Source organism: Nilaparvata lugens, chromosome 3 (genome assembly GCF_014356525.2).
Source record: "Nilaparvata lugens isolate BPH chromosome 3, ASM1435652v1, whole genome shotgun sequence".
NCBI classification, from domain to species: domain Eukaryota; kingdom Metazoa; phylum Arthropoda; class Insecta; order Hemiptera; family Delphacidae; genus Nilaparvata; species Nilaparvata lugens.
The window spans coordinates 28,157,854-28,184,201 of NC_052506.1; the positions used below are offsets into that span (position 1 = coordinate 28,157,854).

General features: G+C 33.5%; 1 protein-coding gene across 6 annotated transcripts in view; it reads right to left on the bottom strand.

The window, feature by feature from the left end:
- The window catches only part of LOC111055451 (potassium voltage-gated channel subfamily KQT member 1), a 119,108-nt gene that overhangs the window by 43,909 nt on the left and 48,851 nt on the right, over positions 1-26,348 (bottom strand). For all 6 annotated transcript variants that reach the window (XM_039423462.1, XM_039423465.1, XM_039423463.1 and 3 more), the window contains one exon: positions 18,824-18,950. In XM_039423462.1, coding sequence (XP_039279396.1) covers positions 18,824-18,950 — 127 coding nt within the window. The remainder of the gene's footprint in view (positions 1-18,823; positions 18,951-26,348) is intronic.

Sequence of the window (26,348 nt, forward strand, 5' to 3'; positions counted from 1 at the left end):
TTATGTTTATATTGACTGGACTACAATCATTGCGTCATACAGCAGCCGTCGGTAGATAGTAGACAAGAGTGTGTGCTGCTCCATAAACTCTCATGTATTTTATTCTAAACGCCCCGACTAAAAACAAAATGACTGTTCTGTGTGTAAACATTTAGCAGTGCGGCCTCAGGTTATTAAGACTTGCTCTGAAGACATTGCTTTGTTTTGAATAATTGTGCTGTCTTCGGTGTTAAGAATTATTGACTTCTAGTAAATTATTTATATTGGAGTTGGATAATTATCTATATGAATGGAATCCATTGAAATCCCCCAAAGCCACCGAAGAACTTATTAAAATATCGGTTACTCATTCAGTTACATATATTAGTTTCACTTATAACATAATTTTAGTTATTAGTCACATATATTCAGTTACTTTTTCAGAATTATTCGATCTCTTCTAATTCTTAATTTACCGAGGATGGTTATAGAACTATTTTCAATTCTTCAAGATTTCAGTAGGTCAAGTTTTTTTGGACCCTTGCGAAGCACAAGTTACCTTCAAGTTTTTAATAAAAGTTGGTATTCGAAGCTATTACTGATAAAAGTAATCAATTTTGTGCAATTAATTTCTATCGAAACCCTCGATTCTCCAATTATAATCCGACATCAGGGTTCATCGCCAATTATTTAAGAAGTTTGTGAAGCAATAAATTTCCCAGATATTTCCCAAGGTCATGCATTCAATTTTTTATAAGAGTTTTAAATCCCCTGCATGTTTTGAGTAAGTGGAAGGAGTGACCGGAGGAGCACATGTGATTTATGCGAAAAGGTAGCATAGCTTAAAAGGGTGACTACACGTCGATTAATGATATGTGCGATCAATTAATTTGTCTGTTATGATTTTATCGTACACGCACATGAATGAGTATGCTGAACTGATTATTTGGTCAATAAAAAATAATAGGATGGTCTGGATTTGAGGATTGTTAGCATGGGTTATAGATTTTGAGGTGTGCATCCAGCTACAGTTTGTTATGAGATGCATCAACTATTTGGCGGTACGAAGTTCGCCGGGCCAGCTAGTCTTAAATAATTATACAGCAAAATGGAAAGCCGTCATATTGATATAGGAAATGGGTGAGTTGCAAGTTGTTTGTTGAAAAAATAATGTAAGCTATAGCTATAGTAAGCCCTATACCAAGCTATACTAAGTCCTTGAATTAAGCCCCAATGGATTACAACAGCATGTGAATGAATATGTGGCCTAATCTTTTTGTAATTAGTTAATCTGTTTCCAATAGTTGAAAAAAACAAAGAAGCTTGATTACTTCATTGTCCTGAGTGGACATTTTTCATAAACATACCTTGAATTCCAGCGAATGTTGGAAAATAAATGAGAGATATGATGGCAGCTACTGTTCCGTCCAGCTGACAAATTGCTTGTGTAAAATCAGTTATTCCCCGAGGGCGAACAATGCTCTTGTACTTCGTCTACCGCTTGAAAGGAGAACAATCAATTATAATTTGTCATAGTTGTTAGTACTGTGTGTAATGATAAAGCTGTTTGCTGTGACTACCGCTGGAAACAGATGAAGTGAAGCCTTGTTCAGCAGTCAGACTATCAATCAGCTCATTCAGTCCGGCTTGGTGACAATTTGATATAATGAAAGGACCATTCATTCTCCTATGATTAAATAGATACAGGATCCCAAATGGTCTTCATCGACTTCCCTTTAAAGTTAGTAACCGAAAAGTAGTTATCGAGTAACCGAATCCAGATGAACAGTGCCGGCTGGACATCAGTAATTAGCAACTGAACAGTTTGTCATACTAATTCAAGCCAAAGTATTCGAGATTAATATATTTTTCTTTGGTATCCTCTATTATAAATAATATCACGTGTAGTATAAAAAGAAGCTATTACAATTACGAAGCAGACAAAAGAAATTCGTAATTTAGCTGTTCAAACAAGCATTTTCAAGTCTATTTAATTGGTCACAACATATTTATAAGAATCGGTTATAGATTTGAAATCCAAACCACATGTGCTGAAAATGGCACAAGCTGTTCGAAAATGGAGGAAAATGTGAGCAATAGCCTAAGTATATGAGCTGTTGCTGTTGCTGGTGTGAGTTGTGTGGGCTGTTGCATTGGAGAACAACGTCTGCCAGATCTGTAGTCTATCAGATTTGGTGTTCAATATGATTCTTGTTTCGGTGTCCTCTATTTCCGTTCTACGTGATCCGAGTATATAACATCCAAATGCGTTTATGAGAAAACCAATAACAAACCGAAATTCACAACTCGAAAGTCTACCGAGTTGATGAGAAAGGTAATAGTGTGAACTGTAAAGTACAGTATGAAAGATATTTTAAAAATCATATTTCTTTGAACCTCTAAGATTACACAACAAATGAACCCACCTCAATAATCATTGAGAAAATAGTACAATTGTTTTGAATAATTATTTATATGATTGATTTGATTCAATAACATTTTTAATCATGTTTGATTTTTTTGGCTGATATGAATAATATAGTTACAGGAGTCACTGTTCTTATTTTAATTATTGTTTCTTGGAAAATTTATTCTGGATGATATATCCGAAGCATTTATCCATGATCTAGTGAGTCGGAAGGGAAAACTTAGTGGAAAACTGCTGTTTTATGATGCAGGAATATGCTATCTTAGAAGAATTTAGAACTGGGTCAACTAATTTACAGTAACATGAAGTGGTTTCACGTCTGTAGTTCAGCCTGGAAGGAAACGATGATTTCAACTTACTTCTTTCGCTAGTAAGTTCAACTTGACTTTGCCAGTAGTTGAGATCGCTTGACTATTTCCATTGAAAGAAATGTTTATCAGGGGTAGAACTCTGTGACGCTCAGTTCGCGTTAAGAAACAAGTGTTCTAAGAGATAACTTAGATTCACTAATTTCACCTATCCATCACATAGTCAATCTTAGCATTGCGGTGGGCCGTTTCCCATGTGCTCTCAAAACTGCCAAGGTAATACCAATATATAAATCAGGACAAAAGAATGTCTTGTCAAACTATAGGCCAATTTCTTTGTTAGTAACAATGTCCAAAATTCTTGAAAAATGTGTCAAGAAACAATTATCCAAGTACTTGAATGAGAATGATTTGATCTCTGAAAACCAATATGGGTTTCAACAATCAAAAAACACCTCTGATGCTCTTTTTGATTTGACACGGCATATTTCAAATAATATTAAGATTAAAAATAAAGTTTTAATAACATTTTTAGACTTGGCAAAGGCCTTTGATTCTGTTGATAGATCTAAACTTATCACTAAACTCGAGATGTGTGGCATCAAGAACAACTCACTGCAGTGGTTCAAAAGTTACTTTGATAATCGACAGCAGTACGTTTCAATTGATGGAAAATTTAGTGAAACGGAACCTGTTGAGTTTGGAGTGGTTCAAGGTAGCACTCTTGGACCTCTTCTCTTTCTCATCTATGTGAATAATATTTCAAAATTGCAAACTAATGGAAAATTGTTCTTGTTTGCTGATGACACGGTGTTGGTGTCAGCTGAGGGCACATGGGAGAGGACTTATTGCGGTGCATCATTGGACCTTGCAAGAATTAAAAACTGGTTTGATCACAACTGCCTGACCGTTAATGTTACAAAAACTAAATACATGCCAATAGTAACAAGAAACCAAACTGATCCAGGCCAACTCATATTGAAGATGCACTCATGCGGAAATGCAAGGAGTCAGGACTGTGACTGTCATTCCCTTGAACGAGTTGATTACTACAAATACTTAGGTGTTATAATAGATAACAAGTTGAGTTGGGTGCAGCATATTCAGTGTGTAAAGAGCAGACTCAGAAAATTATTATTTGCTTTTTCTGAGATCAGCCAAGTAATGAGCATAGACCAGTGCAGAATGGTGTACTTTGCATATGCTCAGTCGCTGATCCAGTATGGCATCCTGGCTTGGGGTGGTGTTTCCTCTACTGTCATTGAACCCCTAGCCGTTACACAAAGAACAATAATAAAAAAAAATACTGAAAAGAAATCACAGATACCCGACTACCTTGCTTTTTTCAGAATTTCCGGTTTTAAATATCAGACAACTTTTTATCAAATCACTTTTAATTCACATAAAAAAATACAAAACTCAGATCATTGGCGAAACAAATTTAAATTCCCGTTATGAAACTCGCCATAGGTCCAACTATAATTATGAAATTCCTCAATTGACACATGGGTCAGAACTATCAAATTCATATTACTTAGCACACATTTTATATAGAAACATTCCAAATGAGATCAGAGAGGCTGAGGTGTGCTGTTTGGCCGTGTATAGAAGGGGTGTCGACAGGTGGCTATATAGCATTGGCTGGGAGGCAGCTGAAGCCCTTCTCTGCTCTCGGTACACCCGCCAACAACCCTTGTAGAGATAAAATTCCTTGAAATCATTAAGTGATTGTTCTTGACACGACATAAATGTTATTTTTCCTTCTTTTTCTTTTTAATGATAAATTAGTCCTTTCTCTTATTTGTAACCCAGCGTGACACGGTCTCAGAGCCATCCTCTCTCATTATGAATAAGTTATCTTTCTTTATTTTACTTATTTTTTTAAAAAATATTCATTTACTTTGTAATTATTATAAAAAATATTTTGTGATTGCAAATGTGTTGTCCATGGAACTCTCCTCCACACGCAGACGATTGGTCTTTGTGGGGGAATTCCGTGTACTATAATGTTGTAAAGAAGGAATAAAGATTATTTGAATTTGAATATTTGAACAGGACATATTTCATGCTTACATTACACAAGCAGCTTTGTCAGGAGTGGCAGAGTATCAGAGTACAGTCTAGAACAATCACAAGGAAATTGAAGATGCCACTAGCATCAGTTCTTGATATTGAGGAAGGAAAGGGGAATGTTGAGCAACAACAACAAAAAGGGAAGAGGAAATATTGCAGCAAGTGCAGTTATACCAAAAGGCGATTCACTACAACAAATTGTTTATTATGCAGTGTTCCAGTATGTGGGGAGCATCAGATTAAACTGTGCAGTGACTGTGTGCCTCAAAAAAATTAAAAGATTCTAACAGTTATGAATTTCTACCCATGCTACATTCAACAATATTTCAGCTTTTTCAAATATTATAACAAGTAATTTTTCAGCTTTTTCCAGTTCAATTTTTCATTAAATATATTTTGAGAATGTTTGCAGATGTCAATAATAATAATAATAATAACTAATACATTTTCAAACAGTTTTTCATATTATTTTATATTTACCCCAAAATACCACTGTGTGAGTAAATTTTACGCATGTCTACCGATGACACAGTATAAATATAGTCTACCAGGGTTAATGAGTCAGCTCCAGCAGTACTAGGTCTCAAAGAGATAAACATTTTGAATTTGCTTAAGAAAGTTCCAGTTATCAGTAATCAGGACTTGACAAAATATGATCATTTGTTTGAAGGGTTAGGCTGCATTAAGGTTGAACCTTATAAACTTAGAACCAACCCTGATGTACCACCTGTACATGTATACACATCAGTGTGTATTAATAGACGAATTACTATGCATTTAAAAGAGTTTGTGAAGTTAGAGCTAGATAGGTTGGTAAGTTTAGGAGTAATTACAGAAGATTATGAACCCACAGTCTGGGTCAACCCAATAGTGTGTGCTAGAAAGCCAGATGGCAAAATCAGACTATGTCTAGCTCCACAACAACTCAATAAGCTATACTTTGAGAACATTACATGCTACGAACTTTTGAAGAAAATTTCAGAAAAATTGAAGGATGCAAAATATTTCAGTGTAATAGTTGCCTGTCAGGGGTATTATCAAAATTGACTACTTTTCAAAAGGAATGGGGGAGTAGCTCCGCCCCCTAATTAAAATGCTGCTCTGTGATTGGTGTATAGAATCAATGGGCTACTACTATGATATGTTTTAGTGTTATTGTTAGTATATTTATTATGTTTAAATTGTATAAATTCATTGGATATTTAACTCCATTACGAAATAATTATTGTAGAAAAAATGTTAATGTAGCAGCAACTTCGCAAGCCCCAACATTTGTTCTTGGGCCTTGCCTCCAAACCCAAAATTCTGATTGCTGAGGACAGCTTCAGTCTAGGGGTGGAGAGTTAAATATCTAGTAGCAGTATATAACCCCATTGTTATAGTAACTAGCTGACTGTGCATTGCTTTCTTCAAGTATCAATTAATAGATTTTATTTAGTTCTACACATTCAATTCACGAAAGCACTTAGCTCCCGAAGTTCTGTAATTCGGTCTTTGTAGTTTGTAGTGTGAAATCAAAGTTTTAAAACTGAGACAATAATTATTGTCTCCCAGTAACTGATATCAACCATGACAAGCTCCATAAAATGAAACTACATTATGATAACTTCGAGACAAATATTTCAAAAATTGAAGTATAGGAGTGTAAATCTGTAGATGAAATCATGATTCCATTCAAAGAACTTAATGTCTCAAAGAATACTTGCCCAATAAGCCCCATAAGTGAGGCATGAAAATTATTGCATGAGCTGATAGTTCAGTTATAATTTAAAATTTAGACATATACAGAGTGTTCTGAAAAAAGGTGCCCATTAGTCAGGGCGTGATTCCTCACATCAAAAGAAGAAACAAAGCTCCAATTAGCTTAGGTCCGAAAATGCTAAGTTACCAAGTTACACAGGGTGGAATATTTCGTCTGAATTTCTGTGCCCCTGCTGAAACGAAGCCCTAGGGTATTTGTTGATTGTTAATTATTAAGATGTACAATTTAGCGTATTTTAGAAAATATCATAAAATATAATATATTCTCTTCTAGCGTTCAGTACGAAGTGCGATTTTGAAGCTGGAGTAACAGTTTCACTTGTGTCGTTACCCATGTGACGCAGTCAGTTCGGTAAAGTGCCTGCATTAGAGTATAAACTGTCTAGATATGCGATAATCACATGGCTATCAAGGAAATACTGAAGTGATTAATCTAAGCGAGAAAAACGCTGTTGCAAATGAACAGGTTAGATGATGACCAACACTACTGAGCCGAGGACTTTTGCACTAATGGATTGCAACGGGAACAGAACGTTTGAGCTGTGATAAATACATGCAGTATGGTAATATGCTAGTAAATGTTCATGTTGGATCATTTGTCCCAAAATTATCAACAGCACCTCTTATTATATATAATTATGTATATGTAAAATTGTGCAAAATCATGATTTCCTAACTGTTTGATGTTATTCCAAGGGCTTTGGGCTAATCGAGAGCTTATTGTTTAGAGCCGTGAACTCAATGATTTTGCGTCTTTCAGTACCAAGTGTGTTTTGTCTATTTCAATTTACTATCTTTTTTTAAAAAAAATTGCCAACACTGTTCATGATCTTCAAGTGAACAAAACTTGAAAACTACTAATCGATTACTAACAGTACAGTCAATAAAAGCGGAATCATTGTATTCTATACATTCATCTGAATGTCATCTGAATGTGTGTGTATTGGAACGTAAGGTCCTTACACTATAAGGATCCGACACGAACAATTTCGATCAAATGCAATTCAAGATGGCGACTAAAATGGCGAAAATGTTGTCAAAAACAGGGTTTTTCGCGATTTTCTCGAAAACGGCTCCAACGATTTTGATCAAATTCATATCTTTAAAAGTCATTGATAAGCTCTATCAACTGCCACAAGTATCATATCTGTAAAAATTTCAGGAACAACACCCCATATATGCAAAGTTTGATTTTAGATTCCCATTATCAGACTTCAGATACAATTTAAACAAAAAATTGCAAGTGGAAAAGATTGAGCCTAAAAATATCTGCAATTAATGCCCAGTAACGTTTCCACCTAAAATTGAAAATGAGCAAAAAAACAAGAAAATTAGAAAAAAACAAGATTATCCAATTGCAAACTGTTGGCAACTGTTGATTCTATTAAATCATTCACTATAATAAAGAGATAGTAGACTACGTATATATAATAGCAGCGCTATTTTCCTGTCACCAGCTGGCTCAGATCTTAGAATAGTAGACTTGAGATGCGCGTGAACACTAGCGTCAGGTGATCAATTTTCATAACGGCAAGGAAAGTTGTGTGAGTGCGCCACACCAGATTTTTTATATGAGAAACGTCTAACTTCGACGTCTTCCGTTCGATGTTTATGTGTCCACATATTTTTCGAGAACTGATCAGTTGATTTTCAAAAATGTGTTCATCTGGGAGAATTTCTTGATAGATTCCTATTGAGTGTAAATTATTGTATTGAAAATGTCAAACTCACAGAGATTATTTTAGTGTAATTGTAGTCTAGCAGCTAGACTTCAGCTGAGGTTGCTGAGGTTGCTGACTGTATTCCAAGTTCATCAGATTATTGACCGAGCGAAGTGAGGTCTAAGATTCAAGTCGACGGTTTAGCATTTCTCTTAATGTTTAAATGTTCAAATGTTTATATATGTTTTTATGTTGCGCATTTACGGCGAAACGCGGTAATAGATTTTCATGAAATTTGACAGCTATGTTCATTTTAAATTGCGCGTCGACGTATATACGTTTCTAGAAATTTTGTATTTCAAGGATAATATAAAAGGAAAAAGGAGCCTCCTTCGTACGCCAATATTACCGTAAAAATCAGACTATAGAATTATTCATCATAATCAGCGTCGAGTTGACTAAAATTGCATGCCATGACTCATGCAATTCAATATCTCAATGTAACTTGGTAAAAAATTAACAACTGTTGTGAAGTTGTGCTCCTGGGGGGGTTATCTCTTATGATAGAGTCCCACGTTATGAAGCTATTGTGAGAAGTTGTGGATTGCAATTCCTTCACAGATAATACGATGTTTCTGGTATTTATAAGAGCAGTCTCTAAATTCCCTCTTTTGCGAATAAATTCACAAAAAATTAAGGCCTTCCGGCTCGCAAAATTACTGGGTTCAAACTCAGCTCTAGCTCAGTGGTAGAAACATGAATTTTATAAATACAAATAATCACCATAAGGTCAGTGATCGGTAATTGGTAATTCTTACCGCTGCTTCTATGAAGTTCTTGAAGAATACCAGTAAGGAAATTAAAAGAATATTTGATGACTGATTATCAGTAACCATGTACCACTAGAGAATAATCAGATCAACTATAGTTGTTTCTAGTTGATTCTTAAAACGCTCGTCGTGAATACAAGTATTCACCAATATACCCTTTCAAAATTCCTTAAACTTACAACGCCAGTTCTTGAAGCTCTCTGGATCCTTATATGATATAACTGGAACCTTATTAATATAATTTCTTAATATACTTGTTCTGGCTGATAAAATGAATATCATCAAAGGATGATAAATATTGAGTGCTCTGAATAAGTTAATATTATTTGATTCTATGATTTTATGTGCTGCTAAATATTTGTTGGTACCAAAACAGCTCAAACTATATAACACGAGATGAGTTGGGATATAATAAAAAATCTATAATTTGTATGCTGACATAAAACACAAAATATATTCCATAAAACAGATATGCATAAATATTCATAAATCTGTAATTCACTTAAATAATCTACTTTTAAAATCTGAATAATTATCACAGGCTTTGCTAATATTCACAATAATGAGTTTCAAATTCATAATATATTATATTTAATACTGGTACTTAGACTTCCAATCAATCAAAATTCTACATAAAAACCTGTTCGGTCTATAAGTTTGATATGATATACTTGTTCAATTACAAAATTAATATTTAATAAATTAATATTCAAACATGAGATCTCAGGGCTTTTAATATGAATTCGGGCTGTGCATGGAAGTAAGCTTCCTACATATAATAAATAAATTTATAAAATGTTCTTGTGAACTATGTGATATTGTTCAACACGTGGTGACTCTTATTTTAATTCAATTAATAGGAATAGCGCTTTTTTATTAATTATTACCCCACTGACGTAGAAAAAATGAGCTCATTTGGTTTGACTTATCACTCACTGACTGAAGTTCTGGATGTTCTCGTGGATTGAATTAATTATTTCCAATAATTAATTAGGTAGGCTCCTTTTCGTCACTGCTGGGCTAACGCGTGATCCAGATTTTTATAAGTTTCTTTCAAATTAAAGCTATTTTTATGGGAATCTTTACAATTACGAACTCCTTGACAGCACTGAGTTCACAAACAATTAACATTCAACAAACATACATTACATTTAAAAAAGGGTTTGGCTTAATAATTCATTAAAAAAATTTTTAAAAGGAAGAAGAAAAAACCCTAAACTCCATGTGCATCCTCTCGGGTTGGGGTCTTAAGCCAGAAGAAGGAGGTTTTTAGAAAAACTTGCCTCTTCCTAGAATAATTCTGTAAGCTACTCTCTGATTGGCCTTCAATTTAATAGACTCAATACAATTGGTTGCCTTGGGAATCAGGGCTTCCTCGCTTTTCAATAGAAAAAATTAAATAAAGAAGTTTTTATACAAATATATGGAGTGTTTATCTTAAATTGAATTCATAAATAAATCGTAACATACGATTTTAATAGATAATACATTTAGTTTTTATATGAGTTTTGTATACTCTTGATTTATCATGCTTTTTTAGATTATAAAAATATTTATACAGAAATAATAGTTATTTGTATTTCTACACATCGACTTCCTTTAGTATACATAATATATCCTTTATGAGTGAATTTTATATGATTCAACCGGTCATATGGGTTGATCGAATAATCAGCTGATTCGTTCAGTATTGGTTCTATAATTATCGATTTATCCAAGATCGACTAATTCTTTTCAAAAGGTAAACAAGTAACTCTAACCTCAATGTTCATGCATTTTATTTTTCTTTTTTTTTTTTGTAATCCGCCAATAATATTATGCCGCTTTATAATTTTTTGATCTTACCAATGGGTTCTCATAATTATTAAATCACAATAATACATGTTTTCTTATCGTTGTTGATAATGCTATTACTCCTAATCGCTAATAATACTTGATTTGAGTTGATTTACTCTTTAGATAGGTCTAACCTTCTTTCCAATTTTATAGTTCTATTACATTTTATTGGCTCATTTAAAAATATTTGGTGGTTTCAAATTACCACGTGACACAAAACGCCCTCTGATTTCTGATTTAAAACGACAATTCGAGATATAATATAAATTTTATGATCCAGTTGGTTTTGGATCAGAAATCATACATGTTACAAAGTCTGCTAATAACTCTACTGAGAATCTTACCTCCTAACAATTCAACAACATATACAACAATAAAAATTCAATTCAAATACATCGCCTTACATCGGCCAATCTCCTTCTACACACAATACACAATATAAACTATCTCCTCCTCCATACATATAAATCTTTTTTCTAATCCACGCTCTGCCCTCAGGCCAGAAGCACATTTGAATGTTGGTGCAAAATCATTGCCAACCTAACAAACTGATAATTCTCCGACTTGCAGAATATAACATATTTTCTCCCTCAACATAGAACAGTGATTTGTACATTTTCATTTCATTCTCTTGCAGAAATTGGGCTTTGTTTTCATATAATGGATATTTTTAAGGATAATCTTTGGTAGGTTTTATCAACAAGAACTTCTTATTCCTCTAATACATTGAGACTTGGGATTAATGCTTTTGGTGGTAACTATGCGGTTTGATCATTTGGCGGATAATTTTAGTGATTTTCTTAATTAGTTTATACATAAATAATAATAATATAATATTTTTATAATATCTCTACATGCAATTCACATTTATATGACACTTGATCTTCTCTTTTCGGGGTATCAACTTAGATGATTTAATAGGCACTGATCATTCTGGTCCTCGTAGTGAACAGCTGATCCTTGGTTTTGAGTGGTTTCTCTTTATTCACCTGTCGCCATTTTGATGCCTCTTTAAGATATACAACGGTAAGCTGGTTTTTAAATTAGAAGTTATTTATTCACCTGTTTCATTAGTAAGAATGGTGTTAAAAATGGTTTCTAAATTTGTTCTTTCTTTATTTTCAGGTATACTGGTCGAAATGAATACTCGTCTGCGAAATAAGTGTGTTGTCTGGTGTTTGTTTGGTACGTATTTGTTGACAGGTAGGTCCATGATCCAAATATTATTGTTTATATTCTTATCGCTTATTGTCTCGATAATACGGCTTGAGATTAGAGGCATGGGCTTTGATTCTGTAAATAATCTGGCGGTTTTGACGACCGGTTCTCCATCAGCTCTCTTATCCTGGCTAGCCTAGAGTATTACTTGGTGTATTTTGAATCGTTCTGAGTTTCAGATTAGCTTTGAAAATTTTAGAACTGATTCTCTCAACATAAGACACGCCCTCATTCATCAGTACTTTAATGATATTTTCCTTAATTGATATCGCAGCCATAAATATAATAATACTCACAAAATAAATCAATGCATTTACCGTGTTTCTCACAACATAACCTTTCCACTCATCAATAGTAGTTTCATTTAGTAATAATAATACAATTTTTCATCCTATCCACAACACAGTCTTTTATCCATATCACAGTCATAACAAATAGTATACAATATATCAGAACATTTATCATTTCTTTAACAATATAATCTCTCAACATATATAGTCAGGTACTTTCATTTTATTAATATAACTCCTTATTTCTCTCACTCTTCTTAAACACTTTCCAGTCTTCATTAGTTCCCACAAGTAATCTAATTTATTGTTATCATCCATGCATGTTTCCATATTTGTTTCGTAAGCAGCTCCATTTTTATCCATTTTAGGTTCGTTTTTATCACATTCTTTAGCCCATTCTTCCGGTCACATCGCCGATCTTCTGCTTTAAAGCGAATGTGCCGCGGATGCATGCTGTCGATCTCCGGTCCTCCATCCTGGTTTTGGTCCGGAATCCTCCTCGGGCGTTTGAAACGTGCATGCGGCTGTATCGTCGCGCGCGGTACTTCTTTTTCTTCCGCCTGACTTTCCGCCTCCGGGCCTTGCGGTGCATGCCTCTTTTCTCCTGTAGTCGGTCATGCAGTCGGTCGTCCGGTGTCTGCCTCGGGCGTTTCTGTCTCCGGGCCTTACGGTGTATGCTTCTTGTATTTTTTTAGTCATTTCTTCTAAGGCTTGGTCGAGTATAAGTTTGAATTCGTTTATGAAATCTTTCGTCATGAAATTGGTAGTATAATCGACTGAAGAATATTAAAATGGATTCAGTGATAGTGCCTAGTCTGGATAAAATTGTGTTGTGTTGAAGTTTCAAGTGTCATGTACATATATTACAAAAAGACCTTCGAGTGCTACAGGTACGCTTATCAACATAGACAGATATGGCTTACAAATTACACTAATATAGTTCTTAAAATTTTAATTAGGGTCTTATCCTCCTGAATAACGATAGTATTATAATGCCTCAAATAACCTATAACCCTGGTCAGCATACAATGTCTAGATTCAAAGATCAAAATCAAAATTTTACTATAGACTTTTATGGAAATTTCCATCCAATTTTCTTATTATGAGAATTATGTTATCAAACTCGTGTGATACAGTTTGTCTGTATTTATGCAGCTTGAAAAATTTTAATTTGAAGAGCAACTCAATTATTTTAGCCAGAACTTACAATAGATCATCAGATATATCTTGTCGAAACACTTCAGATTATGTTTCTTGCAGCTTTCAGTTTTATCAATAATTTCATTAATCATTGATAGTAAGATGAGTAGGTAAGCTCTTCTCATGCTCCACTGGTTGGGTGCCATTGTGTGAAGTTGTGCTCCTGGGGGGGTTATCTCTTATGATAGAGTCCCACGTTATGAAGCTATTGTGAGAAGTTGGGATTGCAATTCCTTCACAGATAATACGATGTTTCTGGTATTTATAAGAGCATTCTCTAAATTCCCTCTTTTGCGAATAAATTCCAAAAAATTAAGGCTTCCGGCTCGCAAAATTACTGGGTTCAAACCTCAGCTCTAGCTCAGTGGCAGAAACATGAATTTTGTAAATACAAATAATCACCATAAGATTCAGTGATCGGTAATTGGTAATTCTTACCGCTGCTTCTATGAAGTTCTTGAAGAATACCAGTAAGGAAATTAAAAGAATATTTGATGACTGATTATCAGTAACCATGTACCACTAGAGAATAATCAGGATCAACTATAGTTGTTTCTAGTTGATTCTTAAAACGCTCGTCGTGAATACAAGTATTCACCAATATACCCTTTCAAAATTCCTTAGAACTTACAACGCCAGTTCTTGAAGCTCTCTGGATCCTTATATGATATAACTGGAACCTTATTAATATAATTTCTTAATATACTTGTTCTGGCTGATAAACTGAATATCATCAAAGGATGATAAATATTGAGTGCTCTGAATAAAGTTAATATTATTTGATTCTATGATTTTATGTGCTGCTAAATATTTGTTGGTACCAAAACAGCTCAAACTATATACACGAGATGAGTTGGGATATAATAAAAAATTCTATAAGTTTGTATGCTGACATAAAACACAAAATATTCCCATAAAACAGATATGCATAAAATATTCAATAAATCTGTAATTCACTTAAATAATCTCTTTTAAAATCTGAATAATTATCACAGGCTTTGCTAATATTCACAATAATGAGTTTCAAATTCATAAATATATTATATTTAATACTGGTACTTAGACTTCCAATCAATACAAAATTCTACCAATAAAAACCTGTTCGGTCTATAAGTTGATATGATATACTTGGTTCAATTACAAAATTAATATTTAATAAATTAATATTCAAACATGAGATCTCAGGGCTTTTAATATGAATTCGGGCTGTGCATGGAAGTAAGCTTCCTACATAATAAATAATTTATAAAATGTTCTTGTGAACTATGTGATATTGTTCAACACGTGGTGACTCTTAATTTTAATTCAAATTATAGGAATAGCGCTTTTTTATTAATTATTACCCCACTGAACGTAGAAAAAATGAGCTCATTTGGTTTGACTTATCACTCACTGACTGAAGTTCTGGATGTTCTCGTGGATTGAATTAATTATTTCCAATAATTAATTAGGTAGGCTCCTTTTCGTCACTGCTGGGCTAACGCGTGATCCAGATTTTTATAAGTTTCTTTCAAATTAAAGCTATTTTTATGGGAATCTTACAATTACGAACTCCTTGACAGCACTGAGTTCACAAACAATTAACATTCAACAAACTACATTACATTTAAAAAAGGGTTTGGCTTAATATTCATTAAAAATTTTAAAAGGAAGAAGAAAACCCTAAACTCCATGTGCATCCTCTCGGGTTGGGTCTTAAGCCAGAAGAAGGAGGTTTTTAGAAAAACTTGCCTCTTCCTAGAATAATTCTGTAAGCTACTCTCTGATTGGCCTTCAATTTAATAGACTCAATACAATTGGTTGCCTTGGGATCAGGGCTTCCTCGGCTTTTCAATAGAAAAAATTAAATAAAAGAAGTTTTTATACAAATATATGGAGTGTTTATCTTAAATTGAATTCATAAATAAATCGTAACATACGATTTTAATAGATAATACATTTAGTTTTTATATGAGTTTTGTATACTCTTGATTTATCATGCTTTTTTAGATTATAACAAATGTTTATACAGAAATAATAGTTATTTGTATTTCTACACATCGACTTCCTTTAGTATACATATATATCCTTTATGAGTGAATTTTATATGATTCAACCGGTCATATGGGTTGATCGAATAATCAGCTGATTCGTTCAGTATTGGTTCTAATAATTATCGATTTATCCAAGATCGACTAATTCTTTTCAAAAGGTAAACAAGTAACTCTAACCTCAATGTTCATGCATTTTATTTTTCTTTTTTTTTTTGTAATCCGCCAATAATAATTATGCCGCTTTATAATTTTTTGATCTTACCAATGGGTTCTCATAATTATTAAATCACAATAATACATGTTTTCTTATCGTTGTTGATAATGCTATTACTCCTAATCGCTAATAATACTTGATTTGAGTTGATTTACTCTTTAGATAGGTCTAACCTTCTTTCCAATTTTATAGTTCTATTACATTTTATTGGCTCATTTAAAAATATTTGGTGGTTTCAAATTACCACGTGACACTGTGTAGACTATAAATTGCATGCCTCATTGCATGCCTCATTGAATGCAATTTCTATGCACTATTAGATAGGATGCAAAGAACTTATAACAGCTCGTCTGGGCGTCCAGATGTCTTCTGGTTTTCTCGCGCTAAATTATGGAAAGCATTATATGATAATTAAATCTTGTGTAAGCATGATCTGATCAAATAGATAGTTAGTGTATCAGTGTGGATGTGCTCATGGTTTGGGACGTCGTTATAACTGCGCGAGGTCTACTGTTCACAGAACAACTAGTTATATCTTGACTTAAAATTAATGGCTTCATTGCCCATTGATCCACATAGTGAATGATTTCTAGTTACTGTGCCAAGACAGTTATTAGCTCACGTATAAAGACAATAAGACTTTGAACATACCGCAGTGATAGATAATAATCATGGATGAAGACAATGAGTCTCTATAAATAGATCTGAATATCGAGTAAAATATTGTTTTTCCCAGTACTGGATCATTCAATAACTCCTCTAAACTGGTAATGTTTTGTCAGGGGTGACCACCACCCCTCATCTCTCAAGCTCATTAAAATTACAATGATGAAATTCAAGATCTTGATTAAAAGGTACTGTAATATTATGAGTTGCATCTTTACATGTGCAATTGATAGCTATTCTATTGTTGAAGAGGAATAAGTTCAATTAATATACGCTATGGAGAAATGTTTTTGATGAAGAACAAAGAAGTATTGTAATAATATTCAGTACAATTCAAAAGTCATTCTATCCTATTCGAATTATATTATACAGAACTGAAAATTTTCTTTCTAAAAAAGTTTCAATATTTCCCCTGAGTTTCATAATCAGAAAACCTAATGATAATATACTTCTACTTGATGTTTTCAATAGAGATATAGCTTAAATCATTGCAGACGTCTTTTGAGTATGACAAAACACTGTTAATCCGAGATGTCAGTACGTACGACACGAATGAGGTGACGCTGATGATGTTGCGGCAAATCATTCATCATTTTGTCTAAGAGTATTGTGGAGTCTCCTGTCGTTTTAGACAGGCATCATCAGAACTCATGTTGTATTCGAAAATAATCCAAAACTAAATAATATTGCTACTCCACTCAGTCAGACGATGTTTCTCGATGACTGTTGTCACATTTTGATCTACAAAATTCACTGGAGTTGTCTTCACAAATAATGTATGAATGATTTTTTTAATATTATGTCATAAGTGGCGAATTCTCCAAACATGCTTAGAATTTTCCACTTGGCTTTGGATATTGAATGTGGGTGATTGTGAGTATAGTAGTACAGGGAGAAACATTAATATTGGGAATTTGTGGTAAGTAATAGTAAAAATAATTAGGTCAAGCTCGGTAGATTTTCTTTGTTCAGAGCTGCGATGTAAATATAGCCTGCAAGACCCATTCAGTTCTTTCATTTGAAGTAGGAATGCTTGTATTTTCTCTCTCGCAATAAATTATTTATTATTGAATTTAGGCACGTAAAGAAGATGTCTTCCCTCGAATGTTTTTGGTCAGCAACTGCTAATAAATTTCATTATATTGATGATTATTATACTGATTAATGATAATTCCACTTCCTGAGTCTTATAGGAGATATATTCTATTTTTTAGTTTCATTAACTGGGATACAGTTCTCTCAGATTTCCATGTCAGTGTGAATTTCAGTTTGATTTTCATGTATAGAGATTCGATAGACACTGTAATTCATGGGATTGAATGTATCTAGAATGTATGAAGATTGAAGAATGTTGAAATAATGGATGAAAGACAATTGAGATGAACGATTGAAGTTGTGGCATATCACCCAATAGGAAAACAAACACAGCAGTTGAAAAATTATTATTATTATTATCATGATTTCTCTGGGTACTTATGGAAATTAATAATATCAAGAATGGAAATATAAATAAAAGCATATTAACAATTTTTTGTTTGCTGTTTTTAGTTTTTCTATTTACCGATTTTTTATCTTGATCTGCAACTACTACACCACTATCGGCGCGGGACATGAAGATATTTGGTTCTGTGAAGCAGTTTTTGAGAATTGGATCATTCTGCATTGTTATAATGAGTGAAGTGTTACGAACATGATGAACTGCATTGAGTGATTTATTAATGTCCTTATTTATTAAGTATACGTAACTTACAGTGCAATTTGAACTTTCAATGAAGTGCAATCAATGATTTGAGGAACAGTGAACGTTTTTCTCTTTTTCTTGTTCGATGATGAGTGTAAATGATTGTTCTTTAATATTATTCATGAAATTGTTAATTTATAATCAGGCTTTCATGAACTTTCTTGTTTAGTATGATATCATTATTTACTGTGTTTACTCATGTATCTGTCTTCTATTTGTGTTTACTCATATCATGTCTTCTATTTTGTGTTTATTCTGTGTTTACTCATATATTGGCTTCTATTTGGATCTTGTAAATGCCAACCTGCTCGCTGTAGGATAATTGTACAAAATAAATGTTCACCGATAAAAATTAAATAATTCGCCGATAAAAATATCACACGATATTATTATTATTACCGAGAAAAATTATATATTATTATCTTAGTTATTCAATTTGAAAGTGGAAATTGTTGTGATGATGTGCAAACCCCATTTTTGGATGATTTGATGGATTAAAAGTAGAAACATAATACTTTTTGGGTTGGCGCCTGTTTTTTTATTCAAATAGCGTATTGTAATGCTTGTGATTGAATAACAACTCACCTATAATACAGATGGGCTTCCTGACGAAGCGGAAGCGTCCACAGCATCCCATGTACTTGGAGCGGCAGCCGGCCGACCATAGCCGCACCATGTATTCCACACCGAAGAACACCACCAGGCAGATTTCCTGCAACATACATTATGGCTGAATTGAGTCTACATCTTTCAATAGAATTCTTTGTGCAATAGTACATAAACACTTTGCAAAAACACATAAGCACTATTATTTATGATCTTCGAATATATTTGTAGGTTTAGTTCAAATTTATGTAAGTGCTCAATACATCATCAGTAGCAAGCTCCAACTGTTCATTTGATTGTGATTGTACATAAACACATAAGCTCTTTTATTGAATTCAATACCACTTTGTACAAATAGGATTCTTTTCAAAACGATAATAAAGGGACGTTCCAGGAAATATTGGAGGAAAATGCATACAACTGTTCTGGGTCGGAAATAGTTGAGAACTGGATGGTAAAGAAATTTGAAGTTTGTGTGCGCTACCAACTTGGATAGATACCCACTTCATGAGCTCTTCAAACAAGTTTAGTGTTTATGTGTGAGGAGTAAAGGACACTCATGCACGACTGAGTCCTGCAAGAAAATTGCTTTTTGGCGAAACTCTCCTCCTGCTACTCTCCAAAAGGGACGATTTGAGCGCTCTCCAAACAGATCACGATCCTCAGCTCAACTCGAGCTGCCCAGCTCACCATCTCTCACCACCTTGTCCAATACTATAGAAATCAAATGAACAGTTGTTGGAGCTTGCTACTGATGATGTCTTGAGCACTTACATAAATTTGAACTAAACCTACAAATATATTCGAAGATCATAAATAATAGTGCTCATAAAATTATCTCATTTTTTGGAACAGCCGGACTTATGTTGCCATCATCCTCATATAAAAAATATGAATGCTTTTCTAGCGATGCTGCTCACAAGAATATATCAATGTTTATTTGATGTAGGTTCTTCAAAGCAAATATAATTATTTAATTAATGTTTTTTCTACAGTGTTTGATTATTTTGCTACGTTTTCATGCTTTTTATAATTGTATTATATCAAATGCATGTTACACTTCTTGCCTCGAAGATTATACATTTTTCTTCTTGCAAGAAACAGTGTTTTTGAAACAATGTAATTTATTTGACATGGCTAGTACATGATAATATTTCGTTTGAATTGTTACCTATGACACGTTTCTTTATACTTGGAAGAAAAAAACAAGAAAAATATACGTTAGTATGAAAAAAGCATGTGAAGAAGCTCTTTTGCGCGTACTAAATTGGAATTCCTCCGTGGTTTTGCAAATCAGCTATAGCATTAAAAAAGCAGGTAAGAGTTTCATTTTCGAGTCACAACTTTGGAAGTTCTCTCACCAGTTTTATAACCGAGGTGAAGTTTGAAGCCTGTAAAAGTTCAACTCTAGAGAGTTTCCTATCTTTAACGATCGCATCTTGTTGGTTGATGATGCTCAAGGGAGGAAAGAGTACTCGTGGTTCAAGTCTATTTTTTCAGTTTTGGAATCTTGTGTCAAGATAAACTTCCTATCGATACTTTGAATTAAGTTAGGGTAAGCCTTCACAGGTAAAAATTCGACTGTAATCCACTACATTGATTGAAATGACATTTAGTCACAATAACTTATTTATTAAATACTTTCAAACTTGTTTCGATTGTTACATCAAGATCAATCTCTTGTGAACTACCTCTTTAGTTTACTAGAGATTGATAATAGTGTGACAACCGAAACGTGTCTTTCGAAGTTTTTAAAGTGGTAATGACAATTTGAAGTAGTTTCGATCAATAAGGATATCACTATCGCAGCAACACCTCCACATCCACAGACGCAGAACGTTTGAAAAAGGAACAATGTGAAAATATTTGTTGAAGCCTCTACAGCATTACATGAAAGAAATAATAATATAAGATATTGGAATGGAGTCAACTCTGAGCAATGAACTATTGAAAGTAATGTTTGATTAAAAAACTGATCATCAATATAAAATACTGATTAATGGTTTAATGGAAATATGTTTTGACACAAATTTTAATAATGGGAAAACTTAATCTCCATTACAATCTACAATGGATCTTAAAAAAATATGGAAAATTGAATATGTGAGAGTAAGGGATAATGGTTCGTCCTTATTGCAGACTCGTTAATAAAACGAAAAAATATGGAAAAGTTCGTAAGGCAAAAATGTATTTTGCTCTTGAGGTGACCTTTGTAGCTTGCCATTTCAATTTTATCGGACGAATGATGAGATAGAAGCTTCTGGATTGACATACATTCTGGCACAGATCCAGCACGTATGACTACTACTATCATAGATAGTTGACTACTATAGTCTAATGATCAGAATGAATCACGATAATCAACATAATTTTTTTTCGTTACATTGATTTTTTGCTGATCTCTCCTTCTAGGTCTTAGAGTTGTGTGGTTGCTACTGAGTGACAGATTGTATAAAGAATGATAAACTCTAATATTAAGTGTTATATTATTTAAATATAGTTTGGTGTTTAAATTCTTCTCAATTCAAAATTTCCAGCTTATATATATATATATATATATATATTTTGGACGAGAATTGAACTTGAACGTTTTACAGTAGAAACATAACCTATTTTTTTGTACATGTTATTAATTAAAAATGGAATAGTTTTGGGCCAAGCCTGTTGTTCGTTCCTAATCATTTTTATGATTTGTGATTGTATCCATGAATAAATGAGAAATGAATGAATGAATCCCCTCCAAATTAAATAATCAATGGAGCCAATGTAACTATGTAATGTTGTAGCTATATGTGAAGTACCATTTCTTTTAGCAAAATATACATAATATAACATTATTTTTTTAAGATAATTAATTCCCTTAAAATATTTGCATAAATAATTTGCAAACTCTGCATCCCACTCTAAATAAACTCATCTCTTTCTATAAATGGTGTTATCTTCTGCCTTTATCTTAGTGTATAGAATTTGAACAATAACTGGATTTTGGAATTGAATTTTCAAATTGGTTCATTCTTTTGATGAATAATGAGGATGTCTATCTAGTTCACATGGAAATGTGGCACCTCTGATCATACCATTTCCTATCAATTTACAAATTATTTTTTCAATTCAGCCAAAATTGCTGCAAAGTGCTCCACATCTGATTGATCTGAAGTGTAGTTACCTACTAGCAACGTTAGTAGACAGAACTAACTAACAGACTGTCTACTAACTGTGACCTACTGCAACTGTAGTCCATCAGTCTACTCTTATTCTCTAGCGATGCAATGCAGTGCATCTAGCACGGACGCCGCAACCAACCTTTTCACTAAACAGCTCTCCTCATAAATCTCTCTTGACGTTTGAAAAAGCGACGCAGTTTGCTCTGAATATGTTCACTACATAACATCCATTTGATGATTCAGAGAAGAAAAACGAGAAGAGGAGCAGATGATAGGATTTTTGCACTTTCAATCTCTCTATATATAAATGAATGTCTGTTTGATTGTATGTTTGCTCCCTATACACTTGGAAATTACTTGACAGAACGGCATGAGACTTTGGGGATATGTTGTGTGAATATTGGGGATGGTTCCTGACCAGAAATTCTAATAGGCGGGCTAATAATGAATAAATGAATAAAGTGAATAAATGAATAATTGAATAAATGAATAAATGAATAAATGAAAAAATGAATAAATGAATAAATGAATAAATGAATAAATGAATAAATGAATAAATGAATAAATGAATAAATGAATAAATGAATAAATAATAAATGAATAATGAATAAATGAATAAATGAATAAATGAATAATGAATAATGAATAAATGAATAAATGAATAAATGAATAAATGAATAAATGAATAAATGAATAAATGAATAATGAATAAATGAATAAATGAATAATGAATAAATGAATAAATGAATAAATGAATAAATGAATAAATGAATAATGAATAAATGAATAAATGAATAAATGAATAAATGAATAAATGAATAATGAATAAATGAATAAATGAATAAATGAATAAATGACTAAATGAATAAATGAATAATGAATAAATGAATAAATGAATAAATGAATAAATGAATAATGAATAAATGAATTTATTTCCTCCTCAAATTACTAATTACAAAAGTAGAAATTAAATAATTCCCTTAAAATACAACTATGTAACCTACAAATGTAAATAAATACAAGTTTAATAAATGATTATTTATTAATCAATTCCACAAACCTATGTTTTCGAAATTGTCGGCCAAGCGGCTACCGAAGAACGAAAGAATTATCATGATTCAAGATCATATTGTGTTATGATTTAGCATCTAAAGTTACCAGCTTTAATAAACACGCCACTCTGATAAATTGTGTACTGTTATTAAAACGGTAGTTTGAAGTTAAAGTAGTGTAGTTGATTGGTACCAGCTGTAGATAATGGTTCCTTAGAAGACCTTTACAAATAATTACCACTCCCATATCTTTGAGAAACTGGAAACTGTTGTAAAAAATTATTCACCTCATGAAAGAGAGTTGTTCATATTGCATTCATTAATAATTTCGGGACACCGAGCTTTGCTTGTTATTTTTATTTATTTAAAAACAGAACACAATTCTCTAGAATGATCGTGGTTGGGCTAAAGGCCGGGGACACACGAACGGTTTTTTGCCGGGTGAAGAGCAAAGTACACAGAAAGGCATGGAGAAGGACACACTTCGCCGAGCCGGCTAAAAACCGGACCCGGCGAGAAAATCAGCCGGCGGAACAGCCGGCTACTCTCTACTTCGCCGGGCCGGCTGTTTCGCCGGCCACGGCTGTTTCGCCGGCCAGCAGGTTGGAGGGCATTGTACATAATGGAGATGAACACACGGTTCGGCAAACAGCCGGCCGGCCCTACCACTACATCTACTCTTCACCACTACTCTACTCCACCACTCTTCTTAAGTCATTCGTAGTTCACCCCTCAAAGTAGTCGTGTGTGAATTGTTCAGTGTCCAGAGTTCTTTAAAAACTTCCAAGTGTAATTTGGAATGAAAATTAATTATGCCAATAAAAATAAATTGAGAAAATTTAAAAAAATTGCTTGTAGAAAAACTAGTTTTCATATATAATTTGTTGACATCACAATAAACAACTGACATTATGTAATGTTATTAATATGAAACGTTTCATAAGGGTAGTATTTTGTTAGGTAGGCCGACCTCTTGAGGTGCTCAAAAGTAGTTAAAATACATTAGCCTCTCACATTTATTCATTGTGAGATCTCAAAAATTGGGTGTTACAATTATTATATGTTTATGTATGTTATGTTCATTCTACAGGGTGTTCACAAACTCCCTACCAATACTCTAGGGCATTGTTTAACTGCCGCCATTTTGAAATTGTATATGTAAAATCCGCCAAAGTTTCATCATTGCATTTTTAACCGTGAACTGTTTGCAAACGATTTCACATACTGTAAAAATCACATGCAGACAGCGTCTGAAAAAATATTATAAGTTTTCTTACTTACGTTTTCTTGTCATAAGAAAATGTGAGAGCTTACCTTAAAGTAACTGCCAGCATCTCTTGTGGAGGAATACAATCTCTCAAGTTGGTATTTTGTCCTTGTATTTTACATTCAATTTTAAAGAAAAGCTCGTGGTCTCCGACATCCGAAAAAAATTAAAAAATATATTATCATCACTCCTAAGTTGGACAAATAGAGAATAAAATGCTCCATGAAGCTGTCTTTTCTCTAGAATTGAATGAATCCAAACACTTCGGCTCCGTTTCCTCTTTCTCCTGTGGTGGAGCAAACATAGCACAGCCAATTTCTGAGCTCTTGACAGTACCATTGCATAAATGCGACTGAGAACCAGAAGTTCATAGGCCGGTATATGCTAAGTACATTAACCATATTCTGTTATTATTGCTGCCGTGTCCGGCGACCGACGAACGGCAGTTGCAGTGTGTTCTGGTATTCAACCGGCGCCGGACCCGGCGAAACAGCCGATCCTGGCATAAGGCCAGGCTCCTGGTTCTCAGTCGAGCAGAAATTTCGAGCAGAAATTTTCGACATGCTAGAAACTTTTTTGTTTCAAAAGATAAGTAAGTGGTGAAAGCGAGAAAGTTTCTCAGAAATAATTGAAACTATTTTTCCAATCGTCAAACGTACTCGTAACAACGTATTTTGGCCTCTCAGGAGTTTCAAAGTCAAGGATAGCGGCTGAATGGTGTGCCACTATGGGCTATCAATAGCCTAAAAATCAACAAATCAACGATCAACAAAAACAAAATACAGAACGATTGAAAAATTCAGCAACTGCAAGTCACAATCATGATTATGAAATAGTGAAAATGACAACCTCACCTCGAATAATCTAAGCAGTGTTTTATTACAGACTCTCTAGAGGCAATCAGCTGCTTACGTTTGAAATAATTCAGTCAAATATCTTGTAAATTTCCAGCTTTTAGCATACAATTTGGTACACAATGCATACCATGCAGTCGCTATCCGAACTTTAAAATTCCTTGGAGACCAAAATACCATCTTCCGACTACTTTTGACAATTGAAAAAATAGTTTCAATTATTTCTGAAAAACTTTCTCGCTTTCACCACCCACTTATCTTTTGGAACAAAAAGTTTCCAGCATGTCGAAAATTTTATGTTTTCTGCTTGAAATGTTTCGACATTGACGAACATAGTCATTAATTAAAAAAAAAAAAACAATAGGTCGGATAAGAATTATCCAGACACCAATAGAAAGGAGACATTCTCCTCGTTAATTTTATATAAAATTATTACGCATTACGACGCCCCATGATTCTGAGAGAAGTGATATTCAAAAGAAAAACAAATTTTCGCGATGTTTCCAATGTTATCATAAAAGTTAAATTTCCTTTTAATCCTTCAACCCTGGATCTTTTCTAGCACTACTAGGATATCGGGGATGATATGCTACATCCAATTCTGACGTTGAATTGGAAATTTGAGAAAGTTGCAATTTTACACAAATTGGCAACCATGTAATTTCTTGGGATGGAGGGCCAAGTCTCAACTGTATGAACACAACATACATAAACATATAATAATTGTAACACCCAATTTTTTGAGATCTTACAATAAATAAATGTGAGAGGCTAATGAATTTTAACTACTTTTGAGCACCTCAAGAGGCCGGCCTACCTGACAGAATACTACCCTTATGAAACGTTTCATATCAATAACAATACATTACGTCAGTTGTTTATTGTGATCTCAACAAATTATAAATGAAAATTAGTTTTTTACAATCATTTTTTTCATATTTTCTCAATTTTTATTGGCATAATTAATTTCCACTCAAAATTACACTTGGAAGTTTTTAAAGAACTCTGGACACTGAACAATTCACACACAATCACTTTGAGGGGTGAACTACGAATGACTGAAGAAGAGTGGTGGAGTAGAGTAGTGGTGAAGAGTAGATGTATTGGCAGGGCCGGCCGGCTGTTTGCCGAACCGTGTGTCCATCTCCATTATGTACAATGCCCTCC